Raw genomic sequence first — 13,017 nt, 5'->3', positions numbered from 1 at the left:
CAACGCCGGAAGTCACGGCGCGCACCTGCCAAATCGCCCCGGCGGGAAACCGCTCCCCGCGCGGACGGGGCCGCCCGGGCTCCTCCACGGGCCGGGGCACAGCGGGGCGGCTCCGCTGGGGGCGCGTCCCGGGCGCGGCCGCCGCCAAAGGGGGAGCTAGGAGGACTGCCGGCGAGCGGCGCCTCGAGCGGCGGCCTGGGCCGGCGGGGTCAGGCGGGGTCGGGACGGCGCGGACGGCCTCTCCCCAGCTCCACCTCGCCGGTTCCCAGTCCTACTCCTGAGCTAGCTTCCGTCATTCATCGGTACGCGTTTATTGGGCGTCTCGCGAGGGCCGGGCCACGTGCCGGAGCTGGACGCTGTGCCTGCGGGGACCGCGGCCCTGGGCTCGGACAGACGTGGGGGGATGAGCAAGCCCCGGGGGTGGGGGTCACGGGGGAGGCCGAGACGAGCGCGCTTATGGAAGATCGGGGCCGTTTTCACAGACGTGGGCACCTGGACCCAGAAGGACGCCCGCCCGGCCACTCCGGCTGCACTGCAGGGCCCTGGCCCTGGCCCTGGCGGGGACGCCACCGACCGGCCGGAACCACGGCCGGCGGGGTCCTGCTCTCGGCCGCTGGCAGGAAGCGGAGGGAGGGCGCCGCGGGAGGTCCGAGGCGCTCGGGGCGTGACGCGCGCCGCCGGGACGTGCGGGGCGGGGCCACGTCGGGGGCGGGGCGGGTTCCGCCCCCGGAACGCGCGAACGCGGGCCGACAGCTAGGCCGGAGCTTTGCGCGGGGCGCTGCGGGCCGGACCGCCAAGGGGCGCGCGCCCGGAAGCGACCTGTGGAGAGCGGCGGAGGGGCCATGGCCGTCGCGGCCCTGGGAGCTTCCGCTCGTGCTCTGCGCTCGCGGAGCGGGTGAGTGCGGCCCCCAGCGGGGTCGCGAGGCCCCTCGCCTGCGCTCTCGCCGGACGCCTCGACCACTTTATCTAAGAGGGGAGCTGGCGCTGTCCGCTTGCGCCCTGGCGAGCAGGGACCCTGCCCGAGGGCTCTCGAGGGGGCGGGAAGTTTTGGGAGGGCTCCCACGTTGACCTTGTCACATCCAGCGGTGACCAGGGCGCCAGGTCTTGGGGGGGTAGCATAATTGCTTCCTCTTTTCCTGTGTAGTGAGGAGAATCGGGTATTTATTATATCTTCCTGTGTCCTTCAGGCTTTTGGGCCCTTGGCAGACACAGATGAGAGAGACTCACCAGCGAGCTGCGTTACTGTCCTTCTGGGAGCTCATTCCCATGAGGTAAAGGGCCCTGGGCCTGACCTCTTCGGGGGCCTGGGGCGGGGGTCAGCGGGAGACCCATGTGCGTGTGCACAGAACAAACAACACCCCTGCACGTTGGATTTGCAGAATTAATTGCCAGGAAAGTTTCTTGTGTAAATTCAGATGGATACTTTTCTGTCTTTCAGCATTCTGTATGTGGAGTGCTGCTGCCTGTAGTCAGAAAACAAAACAAAAAAATAAACGTAAAAATGGTTTAAATAAAAATTAGTTTTAAAGGGACTGTTGTATGATTTAGAGGACACAGCGTGGACTTGTGATTCCCTGGAGAGGTCGGCAGAGGCATAAGGATGAGATTTTCCACCTGGGAGGTCTGGATGCTTTCTTAGGGACTTGATTGACAAAGCTGAGTCTTGATGCTAGAGGATTTTTTTTTTTTTTTTAAGATTTTGTTTATTTATTTGAGAGAGTAAGAGAGCACAGGTTGGGGGGGGCAGAAAGAGGGGGAGAAGCCAACTGGTGTTCAGCAGGGAGCCCACCTATAGCAGTGGGGCTGGATCCCAGGACTCCAGGATTATGACCTGAGCAGAAGGCAGACTCTTTTTTTTTTTTTCTTTGAAAGATTTTATTTATTAATGAGACAGAGACAGAGGGAGAAGCAGGCCCCATGCAGGGAGCCCGATGCAGAACTCAATTCCAGGACCCCAGGATCACGCCCTGGGCAGAAGGCAGGTGCTGAGCCGCTGAGCCACTCGGGCTGCCCAGAAGAAGGCAGACTCTTAACCGACTGAGCCACCCAGGTGCCCCTGAGGATTTATTCATTTTTAATAGTATGTTATTACCATAGAACATATGTTCCTGAGAGTACCTCAGACATCCTAGTGCTTTAGGACATGGAAATTTGTTAAGAAATCCTGAAAAGTCCACAGGGACATGCCAGTCACTTTCTTACACTAAGTCTTACTCAAATCACTTTTACAATCACAAATCTGTTTACAGTGTGAGTAATGATTTTCTAATTTGCCAGCTTGGTATTTCCAGTTTCCATTGCAACTCCAAGGTACCTTTGAACCCAATGCTCAAGATGAGTACGTATTCTTAATTTATATCCTGATGCCCCATGAAGTTTTCTGGCTCTTCTTGGGTTGACAGTGCTCACACAGTTCTCACAAGGACCCTGGGCTGGAGGCCATCTCCTTTTCACACTCAGCGTGTGAGGTTAGACCCATGCATAGTTCTTTTCCCAGAGGAGACCATAGTATGAGTTCCCGGCACTTCACCCAGTGCCATGTCTCAGGATGTTTGTGAGACTGAAGAGGAAAATGTCTAATGTTTGCTTTATCCGTTAGAGCAGAACCTCTACGAAAGAAGAAAAAGGTAGATCCTAAAAAAGATCAAGCAGTAAAGGACCGTTTGAAAAAAAGGATCAGACGACTGGAGAAAGCTAGCCAGGAGCTAATTCCCATTGAAGATTTTATTACACCTGTGAAGCTCTTGGATAAAACAAGGTAAGGGTCCTCTAGGGTTGAGGTTCTTGGGACAAAGAGTTCCATCACCTTCAGGCAGTTCTGTCTGCATTTCATGCCTGTGACAGGAAGAGGTGAGTGGGCATGGGCTGACTAGGTCCTAGTCTCTGTCTTGACTCTGTCTTGTGGGAGTTGGCAAAAAGCATTCCTGGGTGGTGCTTTTGAAAGGCTGAAATGGGAAAAAAAAAAACAAAAACTCAGAAATAACTGTTTGATAAGCCAGTTCATATTGTTGCTTTTTTGCAAGATGAGTTTTGGCTGTGATTGAAGACTTGGGCCTGGGTCTGCAGCCACTGCCCCATCTTGGTGGTAGAAAACCCTTAGCCTCTAGCTTTTTTTTTTTTTTTTTTACGATTTTATTTATTTATTTCATGAGAGACAGAGAGAGAGAGAGAGGGGCAGAGACACAGGCAGAGGGAGAAGCAGGCTCCACGCAGGAAGCCTGACATGGGACTCAATCCTGGGTCTTCAGGATCACACCCTGGGCTGAAGGCGGCGCTAAACTGCTGAGCCACCCAGGCTGCCCTTTAGCCTCTAGCTTTTTTTTTTTTAAGATTTTATTTATTTATTCATGAGAGACACTGAGAGAGAGAGACATAGGCAGAGGGAGAAGCAGGCTCCTCATAGAGAGCCCGACGTGGGACTCGATCCCAGGACCCCGGGATCATGACCTGAGCCGAAGGCAGATGCTCAACTGCTGAGCCACCCAGGTGCCCAGTCTCTAGCTTTAATATACTGATGCTCCTAGTTGGAATGTGTTGTGTACAGGCTTTACAAGGTTGATGCCTTGCAAAAGGTGTGTATCACTTATAAAGTAGCACCTTGCCATACAGGTGGGACATGGCAGGTGCTTTTTGGTATTTTACAGCTGCCCTGGGCTTGGGTGTCCATTTTCATAACACCACTTTACATTTCCACAGTCACCTCTCACCAAAAGTAGTCTCAGGCTGGGATAGAGGAGGTGCTACCGGGTCTTCTTAGAACATCGCTGATTTTTGTGTCCACGTAAAGCAAATGACATTGGCTTCCAGCATCAGTTGCAGCTGCTACCACTTCAACATTCCATTCTTTGATTTGTCCCTAACTTCCACATTTTTCCTGAGTCCCATCTGTGTCTGGAAGTGGGGACACTTGGGTCATAGGCAGTCTCCCAGACTACCTGGCCAGTGAGATCGGTTCTCCCTAACTTCACACCTTTGGATTTGTGTGTTCCAAGACAGCGGCCTAAGGTGGAGCTTCCCTTTGAGGAGAGTGAGCGGAGAGCTCTGCTTCTCAAGAAGTGGTCCCTGTACAAGCATCAAGAGCACGAGAAGGAGAGGGATGCCATCACTTCTATGCTTGAGTCCCAGCAGGAAGCTCTGGAGGAGCTGAAACTCATATCCCCAGAGCTACATGAAGAGGCTACCAAGCGGGACCCCAATTTGTTCCCCTTTGAAAGAGAAGGGCCAGATTACACACCACCAATCTCCAGCTACCAGCCCCCTGAGGGCAGGTACCATGACATCACCAAGGTGTACACACAGGTGGAGTTTAAGAGGTAGAGCTGCAGGCACCTGTCTGCGGAACACAGTGCCCTTTCAAGCCAGAATAACCAGGGCACAGGCCTGCTTGTCACAGAATCCGGCATGCTGTGAATAAATACGTTTAATCAAGTGTCTCTGTCTTGTTAGAGTCAAAATTAGTTCACCTGAGGATTGATGGTGTTGAGAGATGCTGCCCTTATCTGATACTGGGGACAGGATGACCAAGACTTCTACCGCTGCTCCCCATTTAAAAGGAAGATTCCAGTTGTGTGGGGCAGACACTACCAGCAAGAGACATAGAGTACTTCAAGGAGAGGTGAAGGATGTGCAGCCTGTGTGCTGTGTGTTGTCTGCATACCTGCCTGTGCAGACAGAAGAGGCAGGGCCTTCTCATTAGGCAAATGGAGTATGAGAGCTTCCTCGCATCTTTGGCAGGGCCAGCTTTGGGTTTTAAGCTGGGGAGGGAGGCTGAAGAGATTGGAACAAGCCCGGGACACACTACTTAATGTTGCTGTGTTCCCTAGGAGAGTGTGGCACCTGGTTCTTATTCAAGTGTTATTAGTATGGAATAGTAAATGTTTTAGTGTGTTGGGCTGCCAGAACAAAGTACCACAGACCCAGGGGCTGAAACAACAGCAATTTCTCAGTTCTGGAGGCCATAACTCCAAGGTGTTGGCAGGACTGGTTTCTCCTGAAGCCTCTCTCCTTTGCTTATAGAGAGCTGCCTTCTCCCTGGGTCCTCAGGGTCATCCCTCTGTGCCTGTCTCATATAATAAGGGTACCAGTCATATTGGATTAGGACCCCATATGATGACCTCATTTTAAATTAACTACCTCTTTAAGCATCCTTTAAGTCACATTCAGAGGTTCTAGGGGATAGAGCTTCAACACAGGAATTTGGGGGGTGGGGTGGGGAACGACATAATTCAGCCCAGAATAGTAAAGGTCCAATAAGCAAATACAGCCATTTCTCCTAATGACTTGAATTGCTCCCTCTGAAAGGCTTTAGGTTTTTCACTACCTTACTGTAGATAAACCAGGGAAACATTTCCTTGAGGAAAAATTCGGATTTTTTTATCTCCTTCCAAGGTGTTTTCCTGGTGTATGGTTCACTTATGGTTTAAAAACTTACCAAACGTTTTTACTGGAATAAAACACTGCCTAAGGATTCTAAGTTCTTTAGCTCTACCTGAGACAAACACTGAATCCAGCCACTTTTCGCAGCCTCACTGCTATGTCTGAGGTCCACACCATTGCCACCTTTTGCCCGTTCTGCAGCAGCCATGTGGGCACTTCCCGCTTTTAAGCTCCTCTGCACAGCAACCAGAGGGCTCCGTGGAACACAAGCCAGAGCAGGCATTAGGCTGTCTACCATCCCCATCCACCTTCCCCCTGTCAGCACATGGCACTCAATTGTTCCTTGTGGCCTGTGTGCCCCTTCCTCTGCAAGGTTCAAGGCCTCTTCATCCAGGTTTGGGTTCAGATGCTGAGGCCTTCTCCACCTCCCTGCCCATTGCAGGTGCTTTGTAGTAGTGTTTTATAACATGCATGTAGTTCCATGCATTAGGTTGTATCATCAATTCATGCATCACAGCCAGCAATTTTAACTTTATATTTTGAAGTAGTTAGATTCACAAGAGGTTGAAAATAAAGATGTAGGGAGGGGCTATGTGTGGTTTTCCCAGCCTCCCCAAGTGTTAACATCTTACACACCAATACTGTCAGTACCCAGAGACTGACAGTTACAGGCCAGAATGTATCCCGGTTTCCCACTATGTCTACGCTCATCCGTGTGTATGTCTAGCACTACACAATTTCAGAACACATGCAACTCTATGAATCATGGTTCCATTACCACAGGATACCCCTTCGTACCCCTTTACAGCCACATCTACACCCCCTTTCCACCCCTAACCCTTGGTACCATTAACTATTCTCCCTATTATTACATCATCTTGCCAATGTTACATCAATGGAACTAAGTCATTGCATCCACTTAAGATTTTTTAACTTGGAAAAAAAAAAGATTTTTTAACTTGGCATAATTTCCCTGAGTTTCACCTAAGTTGCTGCACGTACAGTGGTTTATTTTTGGTGGCATAGAACTGCAAATGTCATAGAAATGCAAATGTATCACACACCATACGAAGGACTGTTCTGTGAAGCTTGTTTCAACCATACATGCAGTATATGAAGATTTGCCAAATCATTAAAACACTTATTATGGGTTTTGTGCAAAAAATTTAAGAGCTACTGCTCTATCTTCTCACTGCCCATTTTCTTCACAGCACTTATGATTATTTTAGACTTATTTAATGAAGTATAAATATTTATGTCTGTCCCCTAAACTCAACTGGAACTCTTCAAGGCAAGTTGCCCATTTCAAGACTGTAATCCCAGAGCAGCTGGCATGTAGCAGTTGCCCAGATGTTGTGAAGGGTGAACACAGGAGCAGATGTAGGAACATTCTGTGCAGGGAGGATTATCTGTCAGTGTGGAACTCCTTGAACAGCAGAGAAGGAATATGACTTCCTAACAGAGCAGTTAGTGGTGGGCAGGCCCTGGCCCTAAACAAGGACGTAGAGTGTGGATCCCTTCAGGTGAGCCCCTCAGGACCACTGTGCCGGCTGTGACTGCAGCCCCACCCAGGGACCCCAAGGGATCCAATGCAGATTGCAAAATTCAAATGTCCCTTCCTGTGTTTCAGAGTGAAGAGAATGCTTGTAGATTCCCAGCAGCCTTACCTCTCTCCTTTGCTGGAAATGCTCCAGAAAGTAGCCACAGACACAAGGGAGATACCTTGGTTGACTGAGATATCAAGACATACACCCTGAGACAGGCTTTTTATACTCACCTCTGCTCCTGGCTCCTATGTGCGCACCCCACCCCCACCACTCACAGGTACACAGAGTTACAGGGAAGGACCACTGGGGACTTGTGTGCACACACCACCACCACTCAGGTACATACACATGGAGAGGCTTGGGGTCCTATCTGCAGATCCCCATCACTTACAGGGATGAGCAGTCGCAGACTCTTGGGGTAACACAAGAGAAGATGCACATGAGAGGGCAAAGTCTATTCTTTATTGTATGCCCTTCTGAATTGATGTGATTATTTTGCCCCAAAGAATGAGTTAAAAGATGTCTGACTCACTGCCTGTGGCCAGGTTGGGGCCCAGTTGTGAAGGAGGTACTAAAATCCTGTGAGGGAGCACAGCCAGCCTCACCCTCAACACCACATCATGGAGCCAGCTCTGCAGTCAAGAGATGCCAAAAAAAAATTTTTTTTAAGATCTTATTTATTCATGAGACAGAGAGAGAGAGGCAGACACACAGGCAGAGGGAGAAGCAGGCTCCATGCAGGAAGCCCAATGCGGGACCCAATCCTGGGACTCTGGGATCACACCCTGAGCCAAAGGCAGATACTCAACCGCTGAGCCACCTAGGAATCCCACCAAATTGTTTTATTAGTGATTAAAAGGCCTCTTCAAGAATAGTGTTCTTGTTGGTTCATATGCATATATTTTAAAAACATCTACAAGTGTGTAAGTATACAAAATTCCAATACTACGAGCAGAACAGTGTCAGGTGCTGAATCTAAAATCTTAACTACTAAATTGTGGTTTAATTTTCAGCTTCTATTTGAAATCAAATGTGCCAAATGGTGTTAGCTATAATCTACATTTTCTATGTTAGATATAATCTACAAAACTGACCAAGGGAAATTTTAAAGCAAGAGACCAAAATTCCACGTGTTTTGGGTTTGGGTTTCTTAAACCAAGAGTCTATGAACGCTTTTAATGCGAGGTTGTATATTCTATAGCTGTATGCATTTTTTTTTGTATGAATTTCTTAAAACCCAGAGTCTTCAAGAGGTTCATCTCCTACAAGAAGAAACACCCCACCTGTGTCCGCAGAGGAACTTAGTGAGTGGGCTGTAGCTCCGTGTAAGCACCAGGGGCTGGCAATGCAGTCTCACCAAGCCAGCACCAGGGAGGGTGTTCACCACAGAACAACCATTGAGTTACTTCATTTGTGTGTCCACATGGGTCAGGGCTACCACTCGAGTTTACCTGAGAGGGCTGTTGTGCTCACGTGGGGGTAGCATGAACCAGCCTGACCCAGCTGCTCATTGGGATCCGCAATGGTGTTTGGCAGCCTGGAAGCTGTGCAGTGGGTGAAGTTGTCTGTCAGAGCCAGGCAGTGGCAGGGCGCCCTGAATGCAGGTCCGGGGTGGGCAAGTAGACCTGGAGACCTCAGGCTTCATGTTCTAAGCTGAGTGGAAACTCTCAGGGACCCACTAGGCTGCTTGGGCCGGTCACCATCCTTCAGGTCCTGCCACAGCCCCACTTGAAACAGATCAGAGGAAGCCATTCTGGAAAGCTCATCACTGGTCTTTCTCCTCCTGTGGTAGTGGGAGGTGCCAGTCCGCAGGAGGGCTCTGCCTCAGGGTCCACACCAGGGCGTGCTTCCGTGTCGCCTGGACTCTGGCACGCTCACTCTCACAGAGGGACCGCTGTGCAAAGGAGACTCCAGTCACCTTGGGCTCCCATGGTCCTGTACCTCCCTCCTCCTTAGCACCCCCCACCCCCCAACAAGTCAAAGTGTATGGCACATACACTAATACATCTAATAAACCTTGGCGATTATGCTGTATTAAAATGCACAAATTGGGATCCCTGGGTGGCGCAGCGGTTTAGTGCCTGCCTTTGGCCCACGGCGCGATCCTGGAGACCCGGGATCGCATCCCACGTTGGGCTCCCGGTGCATGGAGCCTGCTTCTCCCTCTGCCTGTGTCTCTGCCCCTGCCCCCCCCCCCCCGCCCCGTGTAACTATCATAAATAAATAAAAATTTAAAAAAATTATAAAATGCACAAATCTAGATCATTCTTTCTCTCAAGCTCCTGTGAAAAACTGTGTAGATCACCATAATTTGGGTAAATTTTAAAATTTCTTCTGGGCCTCAGGACTTGATGCCTTCAGTCGACCTAATCAGATTTACCTGCTGAGATCAGCATGGTGCTGAGCTAAGAAGAGAGAAGAGTCTGAAAGAGTGGCCACAGTGGGGAGGATGAGGCAAGAGACACGTGCGCAGGGAGCCCCAGACAGATGAGGAGGAATCCAGAGGAGAAAGAAAATAGGTGCCACTCAACTAGCTGGCTTTTTTTCTGCCATTCTCCTCCCAGAAGGAACACGGGACAGCACCTTATGAAAGGTGCACTTGGTAGGTGCCAGGCACTATGCTGGCCTTTTTATATATATAATTTCACCTCCTCTATCTAATTATCTGTCTTTCCTCAAGCTGTATTGTCTTAAACAGTGTTTTTGTTCTTATTTAAAAAGCAATCAAATGCAAAGAATATGAAAAATTTCCAAGACCTCTGTCCCTGTGGTGAAATTAAGTTTCCCCAACCCAACTGAGACATAAATGTTAGGGCTACATGTTTTCCTGAAGATGGAATCACTTACTGGCTAGTGTACATCCTCCATTTTTTACTAAGCAACATACATACAGGTACCTTTCCCTGCCCAGATAGATTATTATCTATTTTTTTTTTAATGGCTATGTCATATCTCACTGGGTCGACGAAGTTATTTGGTTACATGTCTATTAGTGGCATCTAGGGTGCTTTCCGTTTTTGCACTATCACAAACAGTGAGGCAACAGATATTGTGAATTTTTTAACTGTGCACTATTACCCAGTTACTTCCCTAGGATGGGCTTTCGGAAGTAAAACCAGGCAGTCAAAAGGTATCCTTTTGACAGATAATCAGGACACGTAACACTCCACCAATACTGCATAAGTACCCCTGACTCTCCAGACCTTTATCAGCACTCTGACACTTCACTGGGCAGAAGCCATTTGTCAGTTGACCTTGTATACCAGGCCATTTGATTTTCTTTTTGAATGAATTCCTTTCTCATGCCCTTTTCCCACTTTTCTATTCTGAAATCATCCCCATTTTCTTACCGATGTATGAGAGCTCTCTCTCTCTCAAAAAAATAATAATAATCTCTTGCTACACAAGTCCTTTCCCAATTTTTTGATTTCCACTTATAATGGACCTGTCATCATTTTCTTTTATATGGTAGCTTGGTTTCCACATGAGTTTGTTTCAATAATCACATACATTTAACCAGCCTCCAGTCCTGCTGGGGCCCGTTTTTCCCTTCCCCATAAGCACTGCACCCTCAAGCTTCTCTTCATGTCTCCCCACCCACAATAGTTCCAAGGCACCACTGCCTATTCTAGACTGGAACGAAGGTGCCAGAAGGGCAGGGCTCTGTTCTCATTCCTGTATCTGTAAGACCACCCAACATGATAAATACTTGCTGAATGCTGAATGAATGGAAAACCAGACCCACCTCCTCACTGTCTCTTTGCCCCTCCGTAATACACTCTCCCACCCTGGCAGTCAGACTGATCTCTATCTGTCTTTCTATCTATCTATATATTTTTTTAAGACTGGGAAGGGGGATAGGGAGGAGCAGAAGGAGGGAGGGAAAGACAGAGAGAGAGAGACAAGAGAATCCCAAGCAGGCTCCTCACAGCTGGATCCCACAACTTGGAGATGACAACCTGAGCCTTAAATCAAGAGTCAGTCCCCAGATGAATCACCCAGGCACTCGTCCACCCCTGTTTTAAGCAGGCTTCATACCCAGCCTGGCACCCAATAAGAGGCTTGAACTCATGAGCCAGAGATCAAGACCTGAGCTGATACCAAGAGTCAGATGCTTAACTGACTCAGGCACCCAGAACCCTCACACTAATCTTTTAAAGATATAAACCAAGTCATGCTTCTCAGCATACGTTTAGGCTGAATCTAAACACTTCATAAAGGCCCACCAGCTCCCTGGTACCTCTCCAGCCTCAACCCCTACCAGTCTACAGCCGACCCTCCTGCTCCAAGCACCCGGCTCTTTCTGCTCCTTAGATGTGTCCCGCCCTGGGTTGGTGAAGGCTGTTGAGGCTGGGACCAGCTGGCCATGTCCCAAAGGCCTCAGAAATACCACCTCCTGCGCAGGGCTGCCGACACTAACACTGTTAGGGGATCCCTCTTCTTTCTCCCCCAAACCACTCTACATTCTCCTCCTTTCTTCACTGTAAAGCCCTGTTGATAAACTGATTTTTGATATTTCTCAAAAGGAAGGAAGCACAAGCGGAGGAGGACCCAGGCCGACTCCTCTCCAGGGGCCGGGGGCCTGACGGTGGGGAGGGCGCGGTCGGTGCCCCAGCGCCCCCCGGGCTCCCCCGCACCTGGGCCTCGGCGCTGCGGCGCTCCTCCCACTCCCGGCAGCTGGCCAGGTCCCGCCGCCACTGCTCGCAGGCGGGCCGCTCGCCGTGGACGTAGTAGTGGTGCAGGAGGTGTCCGGCGCTGCGGCAGAGCGTCCACTCGGCGCGGTAGGCCTCGCAGGGGCGCGGCGGCTGCGGCGACAGGGAGCTTGAGCCAGGGGCCCCGCACCGCCCCCGGGGACCCAGCCCCGCGCCCTCCTCGGGAGAGGCCTCGGGTCACGGGCTCTCCGCACGCCCCGCGGCCCCGGACTTACCCGCCAACCGCCTGCGTCCGCCATGGCCCGCGCCTGCGGCACCCCGCCCCCAGCTCGCGGGCCGGGACTGGGGCAGCGCACCCTCGACTCCGCGCCTACCTCCTTGACGTCCGGCCGAGCAGCCAATAGCAGCCGGGGGCGGTGACACGCGGAGGCGGGGCCTGCGGGAGCCCGGGAGCGGGGCCCGGGCGGGCGGGGGCGTGTGCGGAGGTCCCGAGGTCCCAACGCCTGGCGTGCAGTCCGCCCGGTGCCTGGCGGGCTTCCTGGGCGGCACAGCCACGAAGTGAGCTCTTTCTGAAACCACGGAGTCCAGGCTTATTTTCAGGTTTACTAAATCTGCACAGATAGGGTTCATTTCCGTGAGCACACAATGAGCATCAACTCCACATGGCGAAGCTGCCGAGGCTGCGGCGCTGGCGGGGTGGAGGGTGGCCAGGCAGGACCAGTGGGAGTTGAGGCTCTAGGGCGCCGGATGATCTCCCGATGGAAGCCGGGCCTGTCAAAAGTGGAGGCCGGTGTGACCTGGGGTAGAGGACAGGGCAGTGCCAGCGTAGGGTGCCTCGCACGTCGGATTAGGAGTGAAGTTTTACTCCGAGGTATGGAAGACACCGAACATTTATAAACAGGACAGATGCACAAGAGGCAATAAAAAGCAGAGGCTGGTGATCTGCAGAGTAGCCCTGCAATACCCATGCAGTGGTTCTCCGACTTCCACGAACTTAATTCCCTGTGGGGAGCCCCTTACAACTGCTGCTCGCCTGCCCCGGGACCGAGGCTGGGTTAGACGCCCTCGAGGTGGGGCAGAGGCTGCCGCTTTACCAGCGGTCCAGCCAAGCTGGCCACAGACCAAGCTTGTAGACGGGGAAGCCTGCAGACCAGGGTGCAGCACGGATAACCCAGAAGTTTGCTCTGGATGGCCCCTCCCCTCTGCTACCAGAAGCCCAACAGGGACTGCCCCTGGCCTAGGGAAGGAAGAGTGGCTCAAGCAAAGGATCAGGGGTGGTTTCATTGCATACACGTAGGTGTTGCTTAGGGAGGAAGACAAAAACCCAAGACCAGTCCGTGCCTTTCTGTAATATTCATTATGCATCAAATGACACATTAGCCAATGTGAACCTGCAAACGGAGGCTGCCTACCCACCAAGGAGGGCTTCTACCTCAGCTACT

At 51.3% G+C, this 13,017-nt stretch overlaps 2 protein-coding genes across 4 annotated transcripts; one reads left to right on the top strand and one right to left on the bottom strand.

Annotated features, from left to right (window-relative positions):
• The first annotated feature begins 72 nt into the window (after positions 1 to 72).
• On the top strand, positions 73 to 4,433 carry MRPL40 (mitochondrial ribosomal protein L40). 2 transcript variants are annotated; one of them, XM_072803556.1, is made up of 4 exons: positions 73 to 302; positions 1,188 to 1,271; positions 2,600 to 2,758; positions 3,993 to 4,433. In XM_072803556.1, the coding sequence occupies exons 2-4, from the start codon at positions 1,213 to 1,215 to the stop codon at positions 4,315 to 4,317; spliced, it is 543 nt and encodes a 180-aa protein (XP_072659657.1). In that variant the 5' UTR covers positions 73 to 302; positions 1,188 to 1,212; the 3' UTR covers positions 4,318 to 4,433. The 2 variants fall into 2 exon arrangements, with proteins under 2 accessions (XP_072659657.1, XP_072659656.1); XM_072803555.1 differs by lacking the exon at positions 73 to 302 and adding an exon at positions 700 to 895.
• Positions 4,434 to 7,740: 3,307 nt separating this feature from the next.
• Positions 7,741 to 12,316, bottom strand: C27H22orf39 (chromosome 27 C22orf39 homolog). 2 transcript variants are annotated; one of them, XM_072803558.1, is made up of 3 exons: positions 11,851 to 11,993; positions 11,561 to 11,728; positions 7,741 to 8,817 (listed from the first exon to the last, which is right to left on the bottom strand). In XM_072803558.1, exons 1-3 carry the CDS (start codon positions 11,872 to 11,874, stop codon positions 8,689 to 8,691), a joined length of 321 nt encoding a protein of 106 aa, XP_072659659.1. In that variant the 5' UTR covers positions 11,875 to 11,993; the 3' UTR covers positions 7,741 to 8,688. The 2 variants fall into 2 exon arrangements, with proteins under 2 accessions (XP_072659659.1, XP_072659658.1); XM_072803557.1 differs by lacking the exon at positions 11,561 to 11,728 and having other exon boundaries at positions 11,851 to 12,316.
• Positions 12,317 to 13,017: the final 701 nt, after the last annotated feature.

The sequence above is a fragment of the Canis lupus genome, chromosome 27 (genome assembly GCF_048164855.1).
Source record: "Canis lupus baileyi chromosome 27, mCanLup2.hap1, whole genome shotgun sequence".
Lineage (NCBI taxonomy): Eukaryota > Metazoa > Chordata > Mammalia > Carnivora > Canidae > Canis > Canis lupus.
Note: the sequence above shows the minus strand (reverse complement) of the source record. Positions and strands in the feature narration are given on the sequence as shown.

Bases quoted from the DNA above. Each gene is read 5' to 3' on its own strand.
- MRPL40 (XM_072803555.1), top strand. From the start codon at position 843: ATGGCCGTCGCGGCCCTGGGAGCTTCCGCTCGTGCTCTGCGCTCGCGG. The intron at 896-1,187 runs GTGAGTGCGGCC...TGTGTCCTTCAG, and splicing joins GCTCTGCGCTCGCGGAGCGG to GCTTTTGGGCCCTTGGCAGA. The intron at 2,759-3,992 runs GTAAGGGTCCTC...GTGTGTTCCAAG, and splicing joins AAGCTCTTGGATAAAACAAG to ACAGCGGCCTAAGGTGGAGC.
- C27H22orf39 (XM_072803557.1), bottom strand. From the start codon at position 12,205: ATGAACCCTATCTGTGCAGATTTAGTAAACCTGAAAATAAGCCTGGAC.